General features: G+C 44.7%; 1 protein-coding gene across 1 annotated transcript in view; it reads left to right on the forward strand.

Moving 5' to 3' along the window:
- The first annotated feature begins 332 nt into the window (after positions 1-332).
- LOC119372094 (E3 ubiquitin-protein ligase HUWE1-like) overlaps positions 333-13,548 on the forward strand; it is a 172,264-nt gene continuing 159,048 nt past the window's right edge. The window contains 2 exon segments of the mRNA XM_049420112.1: positions 333-502; positions 12,248-12,537. Coding sequence (XP_049276069.1) covers positions 12,394-12,537 — 144 coding nt within the window. The 5' untranslated portion in view covers positions 333-502; positions 12,248-12,393.

A 13,548-nucleotide genomic window follows, 5' to 3' on the forward strand; every position in this document is an offset into this window, starting at 1 on the left:
GCGGTTTCCTGTGCTCTTTATTTCTTTTTGTTTCTCACTAGAGTTTCTCACTATAATAGTGAGAAACTCCATGACTGATTGATTGAAGTAACTTTAATGAGGTCCTGCGGGACGCGAGTCTGTGAGTTTTTGTGAATAGTACTACGTAGAATTGAGATATAGACGCGTCCGGCACCATACACCTCAAATGATACCGAAACTGAAACCTGCTTTAAATCTCTGTAATCAATTGCTAGAGGGCGAAGCGTTCGCATTCGCGAATAAAAAACGCCGGTCGCATGTTGCGTAAAGCTACCCGGCTTCCACCTGGCGGCGAAAAACTCTCGTTTGTAACCCATAGTTGTGTGCCGCTCTCGCCGTTCATGGTAATCGTGTTGGTGGTGGTGTGTATGTGCTTGTCGCCGATTTGATCCCTCAACGCTGCCATGAGCGCCTGCTTGTGATTTGAGCACGACAGAGCACCCCGGAAACGAAAAGTGGTTGCATTCCTCTGCGTGGCAAGGTAGGCGTCCTTTTTGCAAGTCAGCAGGCAGCCCCGGAATAAACAGCGTCCACTCGAAGTTCGGTATAATGGCGACCTCTGTGCACTTGTGCTCGCGCGTGAAGTCATTGTTTGCCGGCTGCCGCGGCGATGCACGCCGTGTGCGGCTCGCCGGAGAGCGCTCCTGCCCGTGTACGAGCCCGGGGCTTGAGCCCGCGCGCTGCTCGCCACGCCGGGCCCGCACCGTAACGGGCCGGAGCCGTCGATGAAGACGGTTAGGCCTAAAGACATCGCCGAGAAAAGCCGTCACGCGTGCGGGAGAACCGCAGTCCCGACCCGGCGCCCGGTCGCGGACGCAGTCTCAGTGCCCGGGGTGTGCTAGCGGCCGTTCGCAGGTAGGCATCGCTCACCAGTTTTGGCGGAGCACGCCGACGCATTCTCCGTCAGCCGGACGAAATTATTCCCCTTCTACTTTCAGAAACTCGTTGTGCGAACGCAGTGCGAAAGAAACGGCTAAAAAGCGTCGAGCGCGGTGTGGCGCCTGGTTCATTAGACCCGGCGTCTAAACAGAATAGAGAGTTGCGTCGCTGTCGTCCTCCCCATTCAGTACGAGCTGCCGTCAAGTCGTCGCGGCGCCTTTGTGCGTTCTCCAATTGCGCGTGCCAAGTGACCGCGACGATTGTTGAACCTATCGGGGGCTCGTTGTTTTGCCTAGCGGAGGAAAAACAGCTGACGGCCTCGCGTCGCATTAACGGCGTGTTGGCGCGCAAATTTTTGTTTGCCTCCCCGATCACGCTCGCCCCTCGTGGGTCGAACTGCGTTGTTGCGTTAAGATGTGCGCACTCGATGCCAAGCCGTTTTCGTTGTTTTGCTCGCACCACCGTAGGTGTGAGATATCGTGCGAAACTTCGCGCTTCCCCTTTGTGCTGGACTACGAGCGCATTCTTGCCACGTTCTCTGACAAACGACGGGTCTGTTAACGTTAACCTCGTGTTGTCGCCCTTTGCGACTAGTGTTCGCTGTGTCACACTTTTCCCCTGTATGTGATACCACAGGAGGTCGCCCTCTCCTCACCCCTCCCACCATTTGGTAACAACCACGCGGGAACAATCGCCTCTGTCAAGGACATTTTCGAAACGGTAGCGTGCGCCTTTCGCGGTTGCATTCTCGAACGCCGCCTCTGCGACAGTCGTAGCTTTCGCTGAAACGTGGGGCCAGTGATGCAACGAAGCTCGTCACGTTGTAATAACGGGGACTCACTTCCTGGGCGATTTCGCGCCCGGGGCCCGCGTTTTGACGCCCACCTAGTCGTCATATGCACGAATTGCTCGATCTTGAACCAGTTGTCTCGTAAGCCTGTCGGAATCGCGAGCAACGCGGTTTAGAGGTTTGCATGGACAGGCTGCTACCATTTGGCGTGTTGAACGTAACCCTTTCCTCTTTTTTTGCTATGAACGACCACCGTAGCAACGTAAACTAAGGTTTTCCTTTGGAATATTCTCTTATGTCTCCGTGAAGTTTCAAGTGGCGACGTGGGTGTCAGAAAACTTGGTTTGTATTATACTAAGTTATGCAACACTCTTTTCATTTTTCAAGGGATCGGTGCATTGCTTGCAGTGAAGGCAATGTCTGTAGGCATGTTATTGCACGTAAGCACAGCCCACCTTGCATTTTGGTTGCACTTACTGAGGGATTCATTGGTCCCATTTCCTCATCTGGACCTACCATAGACACGCTTGCAACATCACTTGCTCAGGAATGACATTTATACGTCACTACTTCATTGTGCCTTCCTTTGTTATCACTGAATGACGCACTCACGAACGATGTGTCGGTTGTGTGTGCGTGCGTATTAAGCAGCTGTGGCAGGAAGCGAACGTTGACGGGTTGCAGGCTGCGTCACATCGCGCAGTGGACTTACCAGAGGTTCTGTGAAGCCTACTGTCGTTTTTGTCGGGCACGCATTTTAATAAGGCTTATGGTACTTGCGTCACACTTGCATGTAACTGACAACTGCGCAACGGCTTGGTTATTGGGGCCATTACATTGGCAACATGCAGTATTTGTGGTATGGTTCGGGCTAATTTAATGAGCCACTTCTATTCCATTTCGTGCTTCGGGAATGGACTGAGCGGTTTTGCACCTAGACAGCATGATTGACCAGTCATGCGTGGTGGATAAAATTATCCTTACTAGTATTACAGCAACCTTACTACACATTACTGGTATACTTACTAGTATTACAGCATATTGGCTAATCACAACTCCTTCACTGATTTATGCATAACCATAAGCAGCATGTGTGTTAGTGTTTTCTGTATACTGCACATTGATTGCATTCATTCAGCCACAGTTTCTGTAAGTCCAGAAAACTTTTGCTGATGTTTTAAAGTCATATTTTTGCGAATGTGTAATATTACATCATGTTATCTGGGATAACATTTTATTCTAGAGCTGGAGCTGGTAGTCATTTGACGGATCAGGGTTAGTAAACTAACACAAAGAAAGGAAGGCTCAAAACGATTTGACTTCGGTCTTGGTCTATTGTTTTGCATCATTCTTAGTGCCACCTGTAATCCCATGAAGATATTCACATTTGACTAACTTTTAGGCAAAAATGTTGGCACATCATCGCTGCAGCACATGTGGTGTCTTTGCAAATAAAGCCTTATTTTAAAATAATTACAAATAGTTTTCAAACTGTTTTTGCGACCTATTAGGTTAAGGCATACGGCTTTCTGGAAATGATTGCACTGTAAGTGATTACAGTAACGAATTACGGTATATATTGTGTTGCACTGGTTTGTGGGACTTAAAATGCACAAGATTGTTTTGACGTTTAGTGAACGGAACATGTCTGCTATATAAGCTGGATCCATCGTATGACCTGGCAGCACTGCACACTATGTGCAGTCAGCTGCACAGCTGGCTTTTAGATATATCTCCTTGTAATCTCACAGTGTCAAGGCAAACAGCTGATAATGGCAACCTTTAGATACTTAACGCAGAGACTAGATAGCGCATGGTGCTGGTTGAAGCTAGTATCAGTCTAAGTGCCGGTGGCTTGAAATACTGGTCTCTTGTTTCATGTTGAAACTGTAACTGCCAACTTCTACATATTGTTGTGCCCTGGTGTACCAGATAGTTGGAGCTAGTTTAAGATTTAGATACGCCAATAATTTAAGATTTAGTTTTTTTTTTTTCATTTGCATCCAGTTGTGGGGTAAAAGGGTTGCAAAACAGGGCGAGACTTGTTTCAAGAGAATTGAAATTGTAAACACCCTGTCTTCAGAGCCTGAATTTTCATACTCTCTTGGTTATTCAGACCTACCCACTGTGGCATAATTTGCTCATAGAACTAATGATTATTGACAACTGAAATTTCGAATTTTGTAGGAATATGTTTCATAAATTAACTTTGCAAACAGTACTGTTAGTCTTAAACTGGTAATCTATATTAAACAGTATTCAAACTCTGTAATGAATGCTCACCATGGGTTATAAAATGTTTAGTTGTTTTAGCAAATAAAGAAGGAAAATTTGCTTGAAGATCCACACATCCCTCATCACTAATAACCCATTCGATGACTACCGCAAAAAAAAGTTTTCGAGTACATCTGTATCATCAGCTGATCACAAATTGCGCCTGCATTGCCTAATAGTCTTATTGCACTGTCAAGGCTGCTGCACTGGAATAAAATTTCTGTTGTGTTGCATTTATAGGTCATTAGTTAGGTGCCCTATGCATTACCAGAGCGAACTATTTCTACCTCTTCGTCACAGTCGACATTGAAATAACTAATTTTGGAAAATTGTGCTGTTTCAACTTTTTTTTTTTTTTTTTTGCATGAGGCTTGCACTCTTGCTATGGGGATGTTTTCTGGAAACATTCGTGTTCTGGTTTCTAGGGCAGGTAAAGACTCGGCACATTCCACACCATGCAAACTATAAAAAGTGCAGAATTCACAAAAGTTCCAGAAAATCATGCAGAACATCTCAATCTTAAGGTGTCGGAGGGTGGCATCACCTTGATGGATGCTGATTGGCTAAAAGCCATGGGGCGAAACACCCGTCACAACAATGGCATGGCGCTGTGCCACTTGTCATGTTACATGAAAGATAACGGAAATGCCCGATAGGAGAGAATAGACCCCCAGAGGCAGCCAAAGGCATGTTTAGTTGAAGAGAAATAATTGGAATGGTAGACGGGTATAAAAAATGTGGCAAGATGTGCGTCAGCATGACTTTTTTATCACTCTCCATTTCGTTTTATTGCTATGCATATTTTTCTTTTTTCAATTTCCCTAGCACATAACATATTTATACTAGCTCTCGTAAACAATGAGTTCTCAGTTAACTGTTGTGCATGTCTTTTATGTTCCTGTTATGACATGGTGTAAAACTGATGTTTGATATTAAGGCTTACTGTGTCATTGAGTGCGTAAATCAAGAAAAAGCTGCTGTAACGGTTAAAATACGTAGAAATGGGCTGCATGAACATGTGGTGTGTGCATTTGTCCTACCTATACATCTTTCAACTTGGTGCACCTGTCTCAGTGTCTGAATTGTATAGTGTTCTGCTGCAAGAGCGTTAGGCTGCAGGTTCAATTGGTTGGCAGTGGTAGTCATGACCGAACTTTTATGTTGAAAACAATTTTTGATTGATTGATATTCTGAAAGGGCGAGCATGCGAATGTGCTCATCATGCGCCCAGGTTCTGGTGTGTGTTTATGAAATTCGTCGGATGTAATGTGGTATTTTTCGCTGTGGGATACATCACATCCAGTGTGTGGTGTTGCACGGTAACTTCCACCTTGGTGTAGAGGCACTCTATCTCTTCGGGCTGGTTTTACAGCGAAAGCTGTTATGAGATCATTTCACCGGCCGTTTTTGGCGCCGTAGTTGTCCGCCGCCGCCGGTGTCCGTAACCAGTATCGCTCGAAATAAGAAAAAAACGAAATAAGAAAAAAATTCCAGGATGGAACGAGGTTTGAACCTGGGCCCTCTGTGTGGGAGCCCAGTATTCAACCTCTGAGCCATGCCGGTGCTTGAAACTGCTTTGCAAAAAGGTCCTATGCAGGCTTCATGTCGGGAAGGAACCACATCAGCATATTCAATATAGCGTGGTAGAAGAGTAGAATAAGCACCAAGCGTCGCACAATGCGAATTCTGTAACCAGGCGTCACACAATGCGAATTGCGCGACGAGTAGGTTGTTGAATGCTTCCAACCCATTACAAAGGGCTCTGCCATAATTCATCGTCATCAGGCACAGCATCAACAAAGTGTGCATAATGCCTTACATGCGTTTAGCAGGTACCACGGCTCTCCTTAGAATGACGAAAAATGGCAGAGTGCCTGCTGCCCTACTTCTCAAAAATTAAAATGATTTATAGCGTAGTCGGTTCCTCGCAACTGCACTTGTATTGGTTGCGAAGGAAGCCCATAAGCGCATGATCCATCTCCTCGGGGTTTCAGTAAAATTACAATGATTTATAGCGTAGTGAGTTCCTCGCAAGTGCACTTGTATTGGTTGCCAAGGAAGCCCATAAGCGCATGATCCATTTCCTCGGGGTCTCAGCATAATTACAATGATTTAGAGCGTAGTGGGTTCCTCGCAAGTGCACTTGTATTGGTTGCCAATGAAGCCCATTAGGGCATGATCCATTTCCTCGGGGTCTCAGTAAAATTACAATGATTTAGTGCGTAGTGGGTTCCTCGCAAGTGCATTTGTATTGGTTGCCAAAGAATCCCATAAGCGCATGATCCATTTACTTGGGGTCTCAGTAAAGTTCTTCACCCCACCCCGTCTCTCTCCCACGGCAACGTATGTTATACAGCATGACGGGAGAGGGAAATAGCAACCGGGCGTCACCCAATGCAAATTACTTAACTGGTGGGCCGTTTAAAGCTTCCAACCCATTACAAAGGGTTGAGCCATAATTCTTCATCATCAGTCGTCGCGTCAACAAAGTGCACATAATGCCTTACAGACGTGTAGCTGGTGCCTCGCTTCTCCGCAGAATGACGAATAATGGCTTAGTAGGTGCTTCCCAACTTCACAAAAATTGTGATTTATGGCGTAGTGGGTACCTTTCTAGTGTACTTGTATTGTAGCCCCAAGAGAGCTTACAACGGGCTCTAGAAACGCCGCTCTTCCAGCTTTCGCAGTGACTGTGCTGCGGTTTCAGCGCAGGCCTGGCGTTTTTTGGAATTTCTCAAGCACCAAAGTAAGATAGCTCCTAAATTTCATTCGTTTGCTGAATTATGTGAGAGGTAGCGCAGTTTTGACGGCATGGGTGGGTCGTTCGACAAAAGCTCATCAGTGCGTCACTGTCACACTTCGAACACTATGTTCCGATCAATTTCCAGTCTGAGTGACTGCGTCTAGTACATCCATTGCAGTCAAATCTGCAATACAGACTTCTGTATTCACTGCCTCGGCATTTGAGCTGGTTCACTTGCAAAGTTAGTTTGTACAGTGCTAAAGTATGATAATGTAAGCACATTCTTTTATTCTGGACAGCTGTTTCAATTCATCATATCTGCGAACAAGATTGCTGGTAAGACAGGTTCAGGTGAAGCTATGTACCGTAATGGTAACATTGAAAAGGGTTGGGTTTAGCCTGTGATACAATACCATGAGAAGACAGAAATGAACAGCACTTTCCTGCTCTTCTCTAACTTAAGGTGTTCTAGTAAGATTGCCTATGCAGTTTGTGGTCAGACCTTGGTATCCTTGTAGTGCAGTTTACCCTTTACTGCACAATTTTTTGTTTCGCCATAATATTATTCATGGAGTTGCACGGAAGCATAACAATAGATGTACTACCATCGAAAATAAATTTTGTGGAGTTTGTATAAGCAGGAAAAAAGGGGCATTGCAAATTTGCAACAACAAGCAAGTTTGGAACAAGTTGAAGGGGAAAGATACTCATTGCAATTCAAACTCAAATAATTATCTGCACATGACAATAAGTGGGTGCACTCGTGTTGTAGTCTGGTACAAAAGAAAGCAGTTGCTCTTGCTTGTTGAGCAAAGCTCATTTCCACACTTCCAGCACTACGTCTTGCAGATTTCCGTGCAGGCAGGAAACTTGCAGACAGGAAACTTGCCCACTAAACCAAACCAAACGATCTAGAATGTTAAAGCAGAGATGTAAGGGTATACCTGGAACGAAGCGACATGGTGGTGTGCGAATACACGGAACTCCTGTGAGGAAAGTTTGGACGTATGACCTAAAAACATGCTGCGCATATGTTGAATCAAAATGGATTTACACTCGCGGTCGTCGTCAATCCTGAAAGGTCACTATCTTCACTATCAGAAGGAATTACTCTGCCATAGAAGCACTTAGGGTCCATTTCTGAGAACAAATCCCGTGTACACGTTGCATTTGCGCAACATGACAACATTCCGTTGCCAGGAACAAACTGTTACGAGAGGACAATCGGAGCTCAAGAACTTTCTCGTGCTTTATCGCGGTAGGCAATGCACTTATAATTGGCAAAACGTGCCTGTATCGCTGCATGCTGGTGCGTGCAACGTCTGCCGTGGATGTTTCTGAAATAGGTGCACAGGATGTGCACTGATGGCAACACAAAGTGATGCCTTTTTCAAAGCAAGGTCGTGGAAATGCAACAACATGCACAGGTGGCTTCAAACAGGCTTCCCTTTTGTTTTAATTGCCATTTCTTGGAATGTTGCGTAAATGCAACTATGTGCAGTAAAGAGTTTAATGAGGAACTTGAAATTTCTTCTGTTCACTACACCTTGATCACCACTTAAATGAATCACTTTGCACCACGAATATCTAAAGGTCTCTGGTTGCACCTTTTTTTGTCGCATCTAAAGCAGAAGAAACTTGGTTTGCCTTTTTTTAAGACCAAAATTTTTGTAAGCTTTGTTTGTTGCATTCAAACCTACACAACAAGCTTTTCCGGTTCAGCTCAAGGTCACAACTGTGACGCAAACATTGCCACACAAGATGCCAACGTATTTGTTTACATCAGATAAACGCATGCACCGTAGCTGCAGCTGCCAAGTATTCAGTTCTTTTTAAGGGTTATCCTTGTGCTATCCTTGTGCTTTCGCATACTCTGTTTAAATCCGTGTATGGAACTGCAGGGACATTATGCCAAACAGTGGTGCTTTGCTTTTATCCTCACACTGCCTTACTGTGCGCAGCCTTGGTGTCCATTTGTGTACTTGGCAATTCAGCTCGCACTTTTTACGCTCTCCTTTTCCCCGTTCCTGGTCCCTTGTGATGTGTTGCACGAGGTTTTCATTCTCTGGTGTGGTCGGTTTTACTCTGAATGCGTCAAAGTTGTGCTGCTGCTGCCCATTGGGCATCTCGACCAGCTTTCGTAAAGTGTACGGTGCTTGCAGATTGAAATATCAAAATTTTTAGTATAATGAATGGCATGCGCAGTTGCTCGAGATAATGACTTCATGTTGGCACAAATCTTGTCACTAAGAGTAATGTTGGCTCTGATGTAAGCATTAGAGTGGAAATTAGGCTGATATGGCACGAACTGAAGACTGGCAGCAAACATAGTTTCCTAAAATTAACTAGAGGGGACTCTGGCGCTGCGATCGTTCAGCCACCATAGGAATGATGGGTAATATATGGATTTGCCTAGTCTTCATGCTTGCGTTTTAGTGTTTTGGTTTTCTTTCGAATAAAAGAATACACCGTCGTGAACTTGGGGACCAGATTTGAATTGGTGAGCCTAAAAAAGTTCAAGTGGTGAAGTGGAACTGCTGACTTTTGCTGAACTTTGTCTTTTGACAAAGCGGATGCTGGCGACGCGGAGCCAAACTGAGCCGAAAGGATGAAGTTTAGACAAATCCGTGTACTACCCATCATTCCCATGCTGGCTGAAGCGCCATGCGTTGCAGCGCCCATAGACACTAGCGCCGGAGTTCCCTCTAGTAAGTATTGTAGGAAACTATGGCAGCAAAGATATAAAGTGCACTGCCTAGCCCTAAACTGTCTCATTTTAATCCGTGAACACTACAAGAAGTAAATACCTGTCCAATACCCATAATTTCCCATAGAGTTTACAAATTTGATCTGGTTAGCAATTTTACGACTGTTGCTCGAGTTTTACAGAAAACGTTCTTTCTAATCGCACTCGGACATGTTTCAACTCGTTGGTCTTCGAGTTTCTTGTTGGAAGCCTTCTGATTTGTAAAGTGGGTGCCACGTGCAACAACCAAGTTTATTTACAGAAAAGTTTCTTAACTGGTGAAATTGACGACAGGAGGGTCACCGAAAAAGGAAATATCCTGTTTCTCGAATGCTGCGTCCAACAGTAAAATACATGCATGGATATCCCACAAGAGGCGGCTCATCAGGGTAAGCTTTCAAGAAGCAAACACGCATCGGTGAGATGTTAATGGATTGTAGAGTTCACAGGATGGAAGGCGTGCAGGTAGATGTGGGGCATTTGAATGCCTTTTGAATTCACGACCTTTCAGGGTTTGCAGACATTTTTAAAATCTCTTTAATCATCCAGGTTAAACATACCTTGTTTCCACAGGTGGATTTCTTTAGGGCTAATTTTTTGTGGCATTTTTTGCTGTACATACCTTGGTTACTGGCACTTGCGATGTCTCTTAAATAAGAATTGGGGGTGTAGAACATGTCAGTGCAAGCATGGAGAATTCTATGTCAGAAGGCCGTTCTCGAAGGCGGGCGGTTTAAATTGTGCTAACGGTATGTGGACCATTAAAACGAGAGCTTTCAAACGGGCTCTTCCAAACTAAGCATTTCCTTGACCCGAAACCAGCACGAAGAGGTTTCTTGGACTCTGTTTTCAGCAATCCACGTTGACTTAATATTTGCCTTTATTGTCTCTTTAGTTTTTTTACCATTAAAAATATGGGTCTTTGTAAACAGCTTCAAAATCAGTGATGAAACAGTAAGCTGTTGCAAGAACTTCATGGAAAGCGTATCACCTGCCCATTCTGGCTTTCAAGCCTCATGCAATAAATATGGCGTATACAGGGTTGTAGAAGGGTTAAGTCACCAATACAGGTGAAAGCTTTTTTTTTTGTGTCCCTTTTACACATACACACAGTGCTGTGTCTGTAATGTTCTAATATGTTGGCCGTTCCTGAGGAGAGTTGTGTTGCTGTTGAACACGTTTGTCTAGTATTTTTTTTCGATGGGCTTTTAAAAAGCCAGGTGAATTGCAGGTTGTACTTAATAAAAGGCAAGTCATGGTGGGCTTGGTTGGAAGTTATGTGATGCAGTAACGTGATTAAAAAAAAAGCTCTTCCTGAGCCCAAAGCTCTCTACTTTGTTATTCTTTCTGCTTTATGATTATATTGCAGCTTTTGTTATTTAGTATTTATGTAAATTGGCATCTTAATGCTAGATTCAATTACTTTCCTGTATGACTCATGCACGGTTCTGTAAACAACCGCTGCCATGCACAAGCTAGGTCATCATTTTTGTGATGTTTTTGTTCTTTCAAAAAGAAGCATACCATCATTAGCTTCATGTATTTGCAAACCCTAACGTCCATGGTAAGTTTGTGAAGATATTTCGTTGTGACTTTCTGATCACTTCAAGGGGTTTAGAATGGGAAGAGATGCATATTGTTTTAAGAAATTTGCACAACTGCTGGTTTTCATAGCTTTGCGATAGGGTGCATTGGGCACCTAACAAGGCCGAATATGAATGGCACTATCAGTTGATGTCAACTGGGGTGAAATCTTGCATTGCGTGAAAAGTATTTTTTGAGATAGTATACAGGTACAACAGCCAAGCACAAACATCCGGGTTTGAGTCCCTGCCATGGTGTTCCTGTTTCGACGGTTTACAAGTTGGTTGCGGGGGTTGTAAATAGTGTGGTCCTTCGAACATTACAAGATGAACGGTATGCAAATGCATACCTTTTGTACAAGGCACACGGTAAGAACTCCTACGTCGTTGAGATCTATCTACAGCACTTCATTTCTCTCATTATATTGCCTGCAGTGCAGCTTTGACGCATTAAATTTAATGAGCTAGTTGAGACATTAGCACCTGTGAATGTTGCTACATCAGTGAAAAACAACTTGGCCTATTCAAGCCTGCTGTGTCCATGGGTTGATGCTGAAGTAGCACCCACTGTCGTGGTGGGGAGCTGAAAAAAAAAATAAAAAGACTGCAAATAGCTGTGGACGCTGCTGATACTTCATATGGTCTATGTGTCATTGGTGTGCATGGTTTCTTTAGCCTAGCTCAGCCACACAGCGACAAATGTTCTGTTTTTCTGTCGTATTTCTGTGCAGTCCATGTAGGGTCAAGCCACACAAAATAGATAGCCTACTGACAGTGCAGTGGTGGAAGTAGTTCTTGAACAAGTGCCATTAATGACGTGACATTGATGGCACTGCACATACTTCACTTGCGGTTGCCTACTATGACAAAATGGTTTCCTCTTGTCCTTGTTGACCTTTTTGCATGGATGAATGCTATGAGCATTGCCTTTATTTAAACAGCCACGTGGCTTCAAATGGCATTAAACGTCCATGGCATTAAATGACCACACGGCTGCTGCCGCCTGTTGACTATCTATGTAACTGCAGTTCTTTGGCGCCACTGTTCTTTCGTATTAAGAAGTCTCGGAAAAGAGCTTGTGCTTGCCGCAATTTTTACTTAACTCTGAACCTCGTTTCTCTCTTGAATGACAGGGCAACACTTGTTATGGAGACAGTGTGCCGTTATTGAAATGCTGACTCCTCACCGGTCATTCGCTCTCTTTCCAGCAGCAAGGAAAAAGCAGGCAGGGTGGTGAGGAGGGGGGCCATGAGTAGCGCTGCCGAGTGAGCGGGACAGTGAACCCCCCTGAGGACCCTCTGTCCGCCCCCTTGGTGCAGTCGGGGGTCCCAGTGACCCCTGCGTGGCCTCTGCCGCCATGAAGATCGAGCGCAGCCGGCTCAAGAAGAGCTCCTCGGAGGTGCCCCTGGACTGCAAGCTCCTGGTGGAGCGGCTCAAGAGCTGCACCCAGGAGGAGCTGCTCCAGGAGCTCAAGGCCGTCAAAAGCTGGAATTGGGGCAAAGTGAGTGGCAGCATTACCAGTGCCGGCTTTGTTGTGGGGCATGGGACAGGCAGCTTGCATGATACTTATTAGAGAATTTTAATATATTTCTGTATACTTCTTACTCTTTACATCTTTACGGTTTACCGGAGCTGTCAACGGCGGGTAGCAACATCTTGTGGCGTTTTGCCAAACTACAGTACCTCAGCAAAAATTTTCAGTTAGGTCTGTGTTCTCATCAAACACAAGACATTGAAAGTACCGCGAGCTAATGATGATCTAACTGGCCACGCTTCACACCAGCAGTTAAGTAAGGCATTTACGTCATTGCAATAATAGCCTAGCATGTCTCTGGTTAGGTTCTGTATCATGAGGTGTCACTACCAGTGTTGCCCATCATGTATACTTCTGTGGTAACCCAGGAAAATGTAAATGGTGAGAAGTTTGCAGACAGACTACAATTCTCTCTTTCCGAGATGCTCATCCACTGCAGTCTTATTGTCTGTTCATGAGGTCGCGAGTTTGATTCCAAACCTTGGTGGCAGCATTTTCATCATCAGCCTGCATGGCAAAAGCTTGTCCCATGTTCCGCCAATCAACCCGGTCCTGCTGCCACGTTATACCCGCAAACTTCTTAATCTCATTTGCCCACCTAACTTTCTGTCTCCCCCTCACGCGTAGGCCTTCTCTTGGAATCCAGTCACTCTTAATGACCAGCAGTTGTCTTGCCTACATGCTACATGCCCTGCTCATGTCCATTTCGTCTTCTTGGTTTTGACTAAGATGTCCTTAACACCCGTTTGTCTGCTGGCAGCATTTTAATGGAGATGAAATACAAAAAAGTGCTTAATATTTAAATGCGTGTTAAAGGACCTCAGTAGCACTTCTTGCTAGACTAATCGGTTCCTGCTATTTATTTAAACAACCATAAAAACTGATTGCTTAGCATCAAAAAAGGAAGAATTGGGAGGGGGACAAGCAAGTGGAGTGCTAGACTTCACTGTTTATTCAAATGCCTTACAGAATTCATAG

This window comes from Rhipicephalus sanguineus, chromosome 10 (assembly GCF_013339695.2).
Source record: "Rhipicephalus sanguineus isolate Rsan-2018 chromosome 10, BIME_Rsan_1.4, whole genome shotgun sequence".
NCBI lineage: Eukaryota > Metazoa > Arthropoda > Arachnida > Ixodida > Ixodidae > Rhipicephalus > Rhipicephalus sanguineus.